Source organism: Hordeum vulgare, chromosome 2H (genome assembly GCF_904849725.1).
Source record: "Hordeum vulgare subsp. vulgare chromosome 2H, MorexV3_pseudomolecules_assembly, whole genome shotgun sequence".
Taxonomy (NCBI): domain Eukaryota; kingdom Viridiplantae; phylum Streptophyta; class Magnoliopsida; order Poales; family Poaceae; genus Hordeum; species Hordeum vulgare.
Window position 1 is genome coordinate 641,823,049 of NC_058519.1, and position 12,886 is coordinate 641,835,934.

Consider the following 12,886-nt stretch of genomic DNA (forward strand, 5'->3'; position numbering starts at 1 on the left):
TGGACGGAAGCCTCTTTTTCTACCAGTGATATTACAATGGAGAGAGGAGTTTCCTAGATTTGTGCAAGTAAATGAAATGGACTTTCTGCAAATAAAATACATGAAATGACCCTTTATCAATAGGAATGGCCGTTCTGCGAATAAAATAAATGAAGTTCATAGGACCCCTGGTTTTGTGGAAACCATGTTCTCCAGCATGTGTCATTTTTATCCTATCTATACCCGAGTAATGCTACACCTATAAAGACTTACGTAAAGATTTTACGTACAAACTGATGTGTAAGATTGTGATTGGTAATTGAGAGATGAGGGGCCCCATCCCCACTGAAAATCAGAGGGGAGAGAAGAGTTAGTTTGGAAGGTTAAGTAAACCTTTGTAAGTTTTTGTATGTCTAGCATTATTGTCTATGCCCTTGTCTGATAGTGACCGACAAAACCACGGCCCACTTTACAGGAACGAAAGCGTGAGGGGCGACGCAGGTAAGCTGCTGCACCCCGTATCCTGGATAACGAGCGGCCGCAGCCGGCTGTTTTGCTCGGGCTGTTCCGTATATAACTCACTCTTCGTCTCATCAACTCAAACAACCATCAGTTCTGGCAATGAGACAGTACAAGAAAACCATTTCTGTTTCTCACAATCGCAACTTTTGCAACTCCAGTAATACTAGACACAGCGATCACAAATCAGCCTCCCCTATCCAGTAACGCGGCAAGAGAAACAAGAGGGAGAAGAGATGACTGGTCCGACGAAGGCATCGTGAATGGTGGCGATGAGTGTCGGCGCCGTGGAGGACCGGCCTCTGCCGCTGGAACTACGCTCTCAGGTCCATCCACCGGACAGCCAAGGCCAAGGCTAACGTCCATGGCGGCGTCTCGCAGGGCGCGAAGCAGCTTCCGGCTTCTACGGCGGCGGTGCCGGAGAGGCGACCAGCACACGACGAGGAGGGGTTGAGGACGGTGATGTACCTCAGTTGTTGGGGGCCAAATTAAGAGTACTGGTAGCTCGGGCTTAGGGGTACGGTGCTTGTGTTCGTTGCAGCAAGAGTAAGCTAGCACGCATACATGACCGGAACCTGGCTAGTTGTCCCCTCATCGATTGTAAAGATACCACGACTATGGTGATGAAAATTTTGGCTACAAGTTTGTATCATACCCTTTGTTCATGTTCTTGTTTGGAAGGCGAAAGGCCAATGTTTGCCTTGAGAGGAAGAAGGTTCAGAGTTGCTCGGGGAGAGAATGAACGACGACTTTAACACGACTTCCTTTCAAGCAATTAAGTACATCAATGATATCGTAATGATTACTTTTCCCATAAAGAACTGTGCTCCAGATATCTGTGCTGAGATATTTGATAAGGCATGATGTCAAAAAAGAGATATTTGGTAGGAACATATATTATAGAACTCTTATCAATATATTTGAGGACACTACTAAATGAAACACATAACACAACTATACATCTAAATGGCGTAAAAAATAATCTATATATAAATGTTATTTTTATTTTCTTGCATATAGATGAAATTTAAATTAACGAAATATCATGAGTAAATTTTAAAAATAACATAAGGTTACATAATACTAATTTAGTTTACAGTTGTAATAATTTTTGTGGGAATATTTTCAAATGTAAAATAATCTATTTTAAGTTAGTATTAATGGTTTAATTTTTAAAATTGTTTTTTGTAAAAACTATATCAATCAAATAAATAATCTATTTATAATGAATATTATATATATAATTTAAAAGTATTTAATATAAATGGACGACGGCAATACTGACACCAAAGTACTTCTGTTTTTATTATTAAGATACTTCAAACTTCCAACTTCTATCTAATATTAGGTTTTATTAAATAGTTTCACTTGACTTACTTTTATTGTATAATAATAATATAGTTTCAGAGTGTTCTGGGAATAATATGTAAGTGCTAGGGTTATTTGTAAAATTTTAGTAACAATTTTAATAAAAATGTATAAAGAATATAAAAATACTAAATTATTATACTTAATTTCAGTGATTAAAATTACTCACGGACCCTAATATAATCTTGAAATTCAAAGAATCGTTAACCTAACCCTAATCAAATTGAGTTAATAAACCGAAAGATAGAGGGGGGAGAGACAGATAGGGTGGGAGGGAGAATGAGAGACAGAGAAGGGGGAGGGAGGGAGAAGGAGAGACAGGGGAGGGGGGGAGGGAGAGGGAGAGAGTGAAGTAGAGAGGGAGAGAGAGACGAACTTATTTAGGAGGTGCTCGGGGGTGTGTGTGCGGCGGCGACATCAAGCGGAGTCCGGTCGGGCGGCGTTGGGTGGGGGCGGCACAGGCGGTGTGGAAGATCTAGCGGGGGAATGGGTCGGCGTGGGGGATCGAGGTAAGGGTGAGACAGTTGAAACGGATAAGATTGTTCTTTGGTGGGTCGGTTACAACAAACTACTGTTAGCGTCGGACATTACCTATGACATTAGACAAAATTGCAACTTCAGCATTAAGTCAACAGCTATGACATGCGAAAATGGGCTACATGCCAGCGCTATTTGAAAAATATAGTATTGATGTCGCTACAAAATGACGTGTCACCAACATAAGTTGTGGCTAACCATTTATCCACTAATGCAACTATAATAATGATTACTTAAAATATAAATTATAAGCATATTTTGTTTTAGTTACCTTAAGTAATGACATTGTTGTTTTTTATCCATATGCATTTTATTCGTTTGCTAACAAAATGTTTTTTTGGACTGGCTGAAGAGAGCACAATAACCAATTTAATTTCTCACAAGTTCGTTTAATTAGCAGGTTTCTATGCTAAAAAATTAAAATACCATTTTTCCATTGAAGGATTTTAAAAAAAAAACAACTTTGACATCTAAAGTTTAACTGGATTTTGAAAAGATATATATGTTATATAAAATTTAAAATTCAACATAGTATGTCAGAATTGTTCTGAATCATAAATATATTTATTGTATCTCATAAAAAATTACGCAGTTATTAAAATAGTTCACGTAGAACACTTATGTTATTTGCTTATATATTTCAACGGAATTCTTCTTCTAGTTCATGAAACATGTCAATGTTGCTCACAAGACTTGTTATGATGTTTATTGAGAAAATACGTGTGTTGATTGACCCAAAAATTGTTCATGGATCTTAAAATTTTGTTTGTTACTGCACAAGAAAAATCTTTTACCTCATAAATCTAATAACACAATGAACACATTTTATGTTACATATATTTAACAAATAATGAATGTTCATAGGGATATATTTAAAGAAAAAACAATGGGTGTTTGTACTAAGCAATTGTTTTGTTGTACAAAAGAATTGCATACTACAAAGTGAAAACGTCGTTTCCTCTTTCCATAGGTATGGTGAAAAATAAGGAAAATATATATGAAATGAAAAAAGGTAAGACAGACTAAAAAGAAGTGATAAATCATGGGGAAAGAAGAATGGCAAAGAATAGAAAACCCAATAAAACGGAAATATCAACGTCAAGACATGTAGATGATATACCATGTAACATGTCGAGGATGCACCGATACCTCTTTTCTTCAATCACTCCCTGGGCCTCGTGGACATCCACTACTCATCGCAACTATCTTGTACCCCACCTTCTACCCATGGTTGGCAACTAGCTAGTTACAAGGACATCGATCCCTTCAGTGCCAATGAGCTATGTGTTAGTTTGTTCTTTTGTCGATTCAGCCTAGTTTATCTTTATGCTAACCTAAGTGATGAGGTCATGTTGTTCCGAGAGTATATAGGTTCCAGCAATTGCTACTGCAGAATTTCAAAGAAGGGCAATGAAAAAAGAGTGGCATGTGATATTTCAAATAACAGCAATCGACAAAGAATGGTGGCATCAAATCTTGCTCAAAATGAGCACCAAATACCCCATAAATTACAACACAAAATGTACATTTACATATTTTAGTACTAGATAGTTGAAGCATATCTCTCGCTTGCTATAACTCTTCTTTGCAACGCACCAAGATATACATAATACATGTATAATTCTTCTTTGAAAATTTCAAAACATAGACTTGTTTCTCAGATGGGAGTAGGGATGGCAATGGGTACCCATTACCCATGTATCCTGCGGGTAAAAACCCTATTAGGGTAAGGGTATGGGACAAAAAATTACCCATGGGGTATGTAAATAGGAAAATCTGAAACCCATCGGGTAGAGCGGGTACGGGTATGGATCATATAGCCCATACCCACATACCCATGTACCCATATGAAATCTTTGTAAAATCAATATTATATCTACAATCTACACTATGTCAAGACTTTGTGAAATGAAAATGTATGACTATGTGTTGTTGTTTATGACTATATGATGTTGTTTATAAGTATATGTTGTTGTTACAATCCATTTGTGTAAACTATGATTATATGTTTTTGTTTATGATTATATATTGTTCAACTTGTTGATTTGCAAACATGGGTAATTTTAACCGCGGTTATCCGTCTACCCTATCGGGTAAAGGGTACGGAAAAAAATTGTATTCGTTGACGGATATGGGTAAGGGTGATGGGTAAGCTCAGGGGGGACGGGTAATGGTATCGGGTGGCTCCACCCATACCCATACCCCGTGGGTGCCATCCGTAGATGGGAGAGCCTTGCACTCGTGTGCACTTCAGTTAAGAACAACCTTAAGAAACAATGTGAATGGAACAAAATACACTACAAGTGACCAATATATGCAATAACCAACTAAGCTATTCTTGCATCATACTTAACATCTGATGCATTAGTTACACAACGTATAAGAGAAAAAGCAAGAATATAAAGAAAAATGACAATACAAATTAATTTTGACACGTTTAATGGATATTAACTTGAATACGCATGAATTACGACGGCCTGCCATGGTTACGGTTGTATAGTGATTATGGGCTACATCCATCGACCGAGTTCTCTTGGTGCAGAGCTTTAGCAAGATGACTCCATGTTGTACCTCCATCCCAAATTTGGTGACCACCGCGCACCGTACCTCGCAGAAGAACCTTGATCTTGATATCTTCAACCCATTTTCATAATCTACTTCTCCCGACGCACGACTCGACCTTGGAGAACTTCTTCTTGGGAAGAGAGAGTGGTAGAAAGAGAAGATGGTGGAATGAGTTAAAAACAACATGAGAGGTCAGTCTGCTTGTGCGACAAGTAAGCAGTGTGGTAACATTGTACGTGCGTTCAAGGTGTCGATTATCATGTCAAAACAATTCAAATGGTTGATTTGGGTGTGGTGTGAAAAAATAGGACATTACTTGTGGTTCATGGGAAGAATTTCAAAACATGTGGGCTATGGTTGTGTATGATATTAGCCACAATTAAATTAATAGTATTTTATTTCTTATTTTTATATGTGAAAAATAGCTACTTTTTTCTTATAATACTAACGTTTTGCAAGGTCACCTTGAGTAGAACATACACCACACTCACCTTCTTTTTACGGTAACTGTCATTTCTAAGTCACCCGAGAAACAATTATCACTAATTCGACCAAACCATATGTTACTTATGAGACATACAACTACTTGCTTTACATAGAATAAAAATTACTGGCACTTTTGTACTGTGAATGAAAAAAAAATGCACTTATAAATAAGATTTTCCAAGTCTGCTTTTAAACAGACACTCATAGTTTTTGCAGTTTCTAAGAACTTTAGGATGCCTAGAAATCGACATGAGAGCAAGGTACAGATTTAGCCATCTACATAATGCACCAAAAAAGAAAAGAAAAATCAAACAGCCGAACTATGTTTGAAAAATCATTAAAATTTGCACGTACTCAAAGAACGAAAATTTTAGAGAAGTTGTTGATCTTATTTCCTTGATCTGACAAAAATTATAGAGAGAAGAGATGGACTTGCACGCTGAAAAAGAAAATCTCTACTATTCAAGGACTCTGTATCTGCCAGTGGACAAAACCAGCCGCTCTCCCGCAGAAAAAATAAGATGGGGCGAGGTGGGCAGCCACCTGCACCGGCTGGGCGTCAGACAGCGAGAGGTGCGGGCCAAGCAAGCAAAAATGGATCCGAAAGCACCTGTGGTATCCTGGAAAACCAGCGCCCACAGCCGCCTGTTTTGCTCCGGCTCTCCCGTATATAACTGCATCCCACTTCCAATCTTCCCACCGTCAACACAAACCAGCATTAGTTCAGTGAGACACTTCAAGAAAATCAGCTCTGTTCAACTTCGCAAGTCCACTACTACTTACTACACACAAGGAGCACGAGTCGGTTTCCACTCTCCAGCACGCAGCAAGAATAAGAAGTACTATAGGAGAAGCGATGGCTGGTCCGGCGAAGGCATCGTGGATGGTGGCGATGAGCGTGGGCGCGGTGGAGGCGCTCAAGGACCAGGCCGGGCTCTGCCGCTGGAACTACGCCCTCAGGTCCATTCACCGGGCAGCCAAGGCGAACGTCCGCGGCGGCGTCGTGCATGGCCCGAAGCAGCTTCCAGCCTCCCCGGCTGAGAGGCGGCGAGCGGAGACGGACGAGGAGGGGCTGAGGACGGTCATGTACCTTAGCTGCTGGGGACCTAATTAGGAGTACTAGTAGTACCTAATAGGGATGTTGTGTTCGTTGCAGCAAGTAACTTAGCATTAGTAAAGCATGCAACCATGGCGTTAGACTTGGTTGGTTGCCCCTGATCGGTTGTAAAGACACCACGACAACGATGATGATGAAAACTTCGGCTATCAGTTTATAATTTATATTACCCTGCTTGTCCAGCCATTTGCTTCAGTGGCTTTTTTGAAAGGTCAAAGTCCGATCCGTATCAAGAGAGGGAGAAAGTTCAGAATTACACAGGGAGATCAACTCAGCAAAGCGAGCCGTTCTGCTGAAAACAGAGCAGCTTCAGCTGCCTGTACAAAACAGCCAAACTCTGAACCAAGGAAACAACAGTGAAAAACAGAAAAGGAGTTCGATCTCAGGTCTTGTCTGATCAATTTGAACACCTCAAGGTCCCTGCAATGGAGCCCGTTAGAGATTGTGACGTTGTGTTCCTTCCAACAATTTTTCTTCTGATTATTTTGAGGTTGTATGCTCTGCATCGGTTTCTGTTGCTCCGAGTTGACTGCCGATCCATGTCATACTGAAGGCGTAAGTGAGACGGCGAGGGTGAACCCAGGAGGTCATCAAGCCTTAACCCAACGATCTCTGATTTCTTACATGGTATCGGAGCCTTCTCTTCTACATCGCATCTAGATGTCTCTCGTCCCCTTCAACAGTTCCTCGGGAGCTTCTTCCTCGATCAGCCAGCCCATGGCGACGCTCGGTGACACCTCCCGCGAAAAGCTCAGCCGTGACAACTTTCTTCTGTGGAAGACGACGGTCCTACCCCCAATCCGAGGGGCACAGCTCGATGGATATCTCGATGGCTCAATTGAAGCTCCGGCCAAGACACTTGATGTACAGAAGGCCGACAAATCCGGCACCGAGACGGTGCCAAACCCCGAGTACGCTCGCTGGATAGCCCAAGACCAACAAGTTCTTGGATCGCTGCTGCTGACCTCTCTCTCGTGCGAAGTTCTAACTCAAGTCGTCTCCATGAAGACGTCTGCGCAGGTCTGGAGTCTGGACACCTCTTGAGGAGATGTATTCCTCCATCTCTCGGTCACGAGTTATTCAACTTCGGACCAGTTCGCCGGCACTCGGAAGAACGATATGACCGCCACCGCATACTTCACGAAGATGCGAGGTATTGCGGACGAACTCACAGCAGCAGGGAAGAAGATAGAAGACGACGATCTCATCTCTCAAATCCTTGCTGGATTGGATGCAGAATATAATCCCTTTATCTCATCCATTGGTGCCAGAACCGATGCCTACTCCTTGAGCGAAATTTATGCTGAGTTTGTTACCTTTGAAGCGCGCCTGGAGTCACAAAATTCTGGGTCACAGCAGTATAACTCGTCAGTGAATCTTGCTGCACGAGGAGGACATGGCAAAGGAAATCGTGGAGGAAGAAGCAGTGGTGGAGGGAACCGTGGTGGCTTCGGCAACAACAATCGCGGAGGGTACAACAAATATGGGAACAACTACAACCACGAGAATAACAATTACCACAATAATAATCGCGGCGGAGGACGCTCAGGTCCAGGAGGTGGAGCGAATCTTTCCCGCAGTGACAAGCCTACTTGTCAGATTTGTGGTAAGGTTGGGCATCCAGCTCACAAGTGGTGGTATCGGTTTGACCCCAATTATGTCACGGAAGAGAGATATGGTGGAGCAGCCACTACTTCATCTGGAGTTGACTCCAATTAGTACTTTGATACTGGAGCAATTAATCATATTAAGAGCATCTCTAGTAGAGCCCTCAAACCGTTTTTTTACAGTTTTCGTCGAAAAAACGGCGTAGACTAGAACCCTTAAACCCGTAAAAAAAATTAGAGGTCCAACCCAGTTGAACACAAACGAGCATCAGTTCAGTGAGACACTTCAAGAAAATCAGCTCTGTTCAACTTCGCAAGTCCACTACTACTTACTACACACAAGGAGCACGAGTCGGTTTCCACTCTCCAGCAGCGCAGCAAGAATAAGAAGTATAGGAGAAGCAATGGCTGGTCCGGCGAAGGCGTCCTGGATGGTGGCGATGAGCTCCGGCGCAGTGGTGGCGCTCAAGGACCAGGCCGGGCTCTGCCGTTGGAACTACGCCCTGAGGTCCATCCACCGGGAAGCCAAGGACAACGTCCGCAGCAGCGTCTTGCATGGCACCAAGCAGCTTCCGGCCTCCCCGGCTGGGAGGCGGCGAGCGGAGATGGCCGAGGAGGGGCTGAGGATGGTCATGTACCTTAGCTGCTGGGGACCTAATTAGGAGTACTAGTAGTATCTAATAGGGCTGATGTGTTCGTTGCAGCAAGTAACTTAGTATTAGTAAAGCTTGCAGCAATGGCGTTAGACTTGATCGGTTGTAAAGACACCACGACAACAATGATGATGAAAACTTCGGCTATCAGTTTATAATTTATATTACCCTACTTGTCCAGCCATTTGCTTCAGTGGCTTTTTTCGAAAGGTCAAATGGCGATCTGTATCAAGAGAGGGAGAAAGTTCAGAGTTATACAGGGACATCAACTCAGCAAAGCGAGCCGTTCTGCTGAAAACAGAGCAGTTTCAGGTGGAACCAAACTCTGAACCAAGGGTAGAACAGTGGAAACAGAAAAGGAGTTCGATCTCAGGTCTTGTCTGATCATCAATTCGAACACCTCAAGGTCGCCACAATGGAGCCCGTTGGAGATTGTGACTCTGTGTTCCTTCCAACAATTTTTCTTCTGGATATTTTGACGTTGTATGCAGTATGCTCTGCATCGGTTTCTGTTGCTCCGAAGGCGGATGGGAGGGTGAGACTTGGAACAGAGAAAGGACACGGGAATTCTGATTTCACTCATCGCGTGCCTCAGCCTTTACGCACTCTGTATGTCTGTATGGTGATCAGTTGTGACACGGACGTCCTGCCCCAAGAGATAGTTGGTGGCGAAGGTGCTCTCAATTCCTTTGCTATGCACTCTGCTCACCCGACACGACGATATGTAAAACTACATGTGATCAGAGTGCTGACATTTCTTTTCCACAAACCAGTAGAAGCTCTGCCTTTGCATTAAGAAGAACCTTATAAGAAAAACTGACCGAAAACCAATAAAACCAATACAACGAAACACATACCAATCCCGAGACTGAGGACCCAAACGAGCCGATGATCCTATCGCCCAAATGATCAGGGCTGGCACCCTACCCCTCATGTCTTACAGCGGCCACGCCGACCCTGAGTCCACACTATGTCGACGACTCTGGTGTCCACACGACGAGAAATGTCACCCCACAATACGTAGGTGCTCTCCGGAGCCGCCGCTTCAACGATCATGTCGCTCACACGATCAGATCCGACACTTCTCAACATTGAAGTGCTCTCCAAAGCCACCACTCTGACTTCCCCATCGGTCTCGAGGCCACGCACCTGCCTACCCGACAGACGAAACCGAGGGACCACACGAGGCACCAAGGTCTGACAGAAAACTGGAAACCCAAGACGACGCCCCAAGGAGGATGCGTCGGAGGTGTTGATGTTAATGAGTTAGTTTTTCCGTTAAAAAAACATACGTAAGTTAACTAAACGGGTCTAAAATGAAAGCGAGACCCCTTGGCACCCGCGTCGTCCTCTGCGGGCGACACGTGAGGCGTTCCCATCCTCGCCGCCTCACACTCTCTTTTCGCCCTCTCTCTCCTCGCCGCTGGCGGCTAGCAATGTAGGGCAAAGCCATGCGGAAGGCGGTGGCCGGGGGGCTTCTCTCCCTTCGTTGCATCCTTTTTTTCATCCAAGGCGGTCGTACATCTCCTTCCGATGGTGGTGTTCATCGCTGCTGGTTGGGATCTATTCTTCGCTTGCTGTTGAGGTTTGGGGGGTGTGGCGAGGGGCTGCAGCCGCTCATCCTAAGCCCTATGTCGTTTGCCCTTCCCTGATCCGGTCATGGCTCTTTCCTAGATCCAAGTGTGATCATGCGGCAGGAGACATACCCTTCCCCTGTACGGTTGAGCGCTAGTTGGGTCATTATGGGCCAGGCAATGCTCAGATCCGGCAAGGGGTCCAAGCCAGGAGCGATGCGATCGTCCCGCTTCCGTCGGTGATAAGTCTTGTTGTGACCATGCGGGTATGCGGTGGCAGCTTTGAGGCACATTGCATGGCCATCGTAAGATCTTTGTGAGGGTTTCTCCCTTTCTGATCCGATGGTGAGATGCAAACTATAGATGACGGCTTGATGTAGAGGAATGGTTGTGTGGTGGCTTCAACGCATGTAGCTACTGAGATCGCAGAAAAGTGATGGTGACAACACAATTGAAATCGATGGTGGTGTCACCCGAGCACCCGATATCGAGCTCCGCGGTGAAAGCCAAGGTCTAACGCAGACGGTTATACGTGACAATAACTATATCCCTATGTTATTGCCTTGTTGAAGACATTGCTCAGATATTTTTGGACAGGTTCTTCAAGGTGAAAACCTAGATTCTGCCTTGGGTGGTTGGATCCGGCAATATCCCTATGTTACTGAAAAACACCGTCGTTCATGTGGTGTCATGAGATGCTTGATGCGAATATGGTCATGATTGTAGTTTGTTGACCATAGTTTTGATTGTTTTGGTGTTTTTTTAGCATAAATATAGTTTTGGTCTTATATGATTTTGCTATTTGTTGGCTTATTTTTATGTGTATGTGTTATTATTGTTTGTGTGCATTCTACTTATGCAAAGATCAGGTGTGTATTCATTACGTTTGTATTCTTTCGATGCTTTATTCTAAGTCAATAAAATTCATCTTTTATCGAAAAAAGTAAACGTGCTTTCTGACCGCGGTGCTGACAGAACGAGAGTGAGAAACAGAACATCCCGCTTGGCCGGCAGCCTCAGGTATGGTGGAAACCATGGCCTCGGGCCACTGGTATTCGCTGCCCGTCCGCGTCTCCCGTACCTCCGCTCTCACCATCACCCCAAAAGCATGTGGCCAAAAGGTGTAGTTTTAGTTTAATCATACGTGTGAGACTGTGACTACGAGTAAACCGCGTTGCAGATAGGAGGATTGTCAGACTAATCAATAATCACTTGCTGATCACATCCCAAGATGGGGAGAAGATTCCGGGACGGTGCGTGCCTTGAGTGGAATGAATGAGTTTTTTTTATCATCCTTCCCGTGTGCTAAAAGCAAGGCATTTCATTCATGGGCCACCACCAAGCCTGATCGGATCTCATCTGATGTAAGTAGCACAGAGTACCGTGGATAGATCCCACAGTGCCAGCAGCACACAACTTGTGGCACAAGCGGCACGGCGCATTTCTTACCCTCGGCGTGCGTCCGACAACAACCTGAGGCACCCGGTTTCCGCCCACGAGTCCACAAACCGTGCGCGCGCCGGCCGGCACGGCTACATGCCGACATCGGCATCTCCTATAAAACTGCCATGCGGATCGCCGCCATTTGGCAGGCAGCCGAGCACACTCTCTCTCTCTCACACACACACCATCGAACGAAGCACTCACTCGAGCACGGTGGGTGACATCCACAGGACTACAATCGTACAGTTAGTCAGATGGCGAGCGGCGGCGGCAAGGCGACCGGCTCGTCGTGGGCGGCGGCGATGAGCGTGGGCGTCGGCACGGTGGAGGCGCTCAAGGAGCGGCATGCCGGGCTGTGCCGATGGAACCACCACGTGCTCCCGGGCGCCTTCCAGCAGCGCGCCGGCACGTCAGCCGCCGGGAACGGCGCCTGCGGCAAGGGCAAGGCGGCACCCACTGCCGGTGGTGGGGCGGCGAGGCAGGAGCAGGAGGAGGAGCTCCGGACGGTCATGTACCTGAGCAACTGGGGGCCAAACAACTAACTAGCTGAGTAGTCATCAGTTACAGTTCTCTAGATCTTCTTAGCTGCACCAGTTCGTGTCTGGATCATGCACACCCACTCTCGAGCTCGTGTAAGACACGGTACTTCACATACTTCCATGATCCGTAGTACTCTCGAGCTCGTGCAGCGAATCACACCTAGTTCAGAAGCGATAATCCATTTCCTCGATAATTTTGTCAAAGAGACGAGACTGAGGAACGCGATCATGCATGTCATGGTGTTAGAGAACTTGGTTCACAAAATACATGAATTCTAGTTTGTGTTCCAAGCTCACGTTGGGGGCATTAGTTTCACATACCAAACAACAGTGTCATGAACCTGAATATGGAAGCTGGCAAGAGCCAAGAACCAGACGTTGAACTGTCTTGTCGTCTGCCCATACTGTATACTGAACCCAACCTGTAATTCTGCATGCTACTGCTGCCTATACCCAATTCTCTGCATCTACTCTGCTCTCTTTCTTCATCTACCCCTTT

General features: G+C 44.8%; 3 protein-coding genes and 2 pseudogenes across 3 annotated transcripts; all 5 read left to right on the top strand.

The window, feature by feature from the left end:
* The first annotated feature begins 734 nt into the window (after positions 1 to 734).
* Positions 735 to 990, top strand: LOC123431135 (annotated as a pseudogene).
* Positions 991 to 6,144: 5,154 nt separating this feature from the next.
* Positions 6,145 to 6,628, top strand: LOC123431136. Its single transcript, XM_045114971.1, has one exon. The coding sequence runs from the start codon at positions 6,311 to 6,313 to the stop codon at positions 6,566 to 6,568; it is 258 nt and encodes an 85-aa protein (XP_044970906.1). The 5' UTR covers positions 6,145 to 6,310; the 3' UTR covers positions 6,569 to 6,628.
* A 1,128-nt stretch (positions 6,629 to 7,756) lies between these two features.
* Positions 7,757 to 7,885, top strand: LOC123433734 (annotated as a pseudogene).
* A 569-nt stretch (positions 7,886 to 8,454) lies between these two features.
* Positions 8,455 to 8,998, top strand: LOC123431138. Its single transcript, XM_045114972.1, has one exon. The coding sequence runs from the start codon at positions 8,583 to 8,585 to the stop codon at positions 8,838 to 8,840; it is 258 nt and encodes an 85-aa protein (XP_044970907.1). The 5' UTR covers positions 8,455 to 8,582; the 3' UTR covers positions 8,841 to 8,998.
* A 2,996-nt stretch (positions 8,999 to 11,994) lies between these two features.
* On the top strand, positions 11,995 to 12,683 carry LOC123431139. Its single transcript, XM_045114973.1, has one exon. It carries the CDS (start codon positions 12,103 to 12,105, stop codon positions 12,388 to 12,390), a length of 288 nt encoding a protein of 95 aa, XP_044970908.1. The 5' UTR covers positions 11,995 to 12,102; the 3' UTR covers positions 12,391 to 12,683.
* The last annotated feature ends 203 nt before the right edge of the window (positions 12,684 to 12,886 follow it).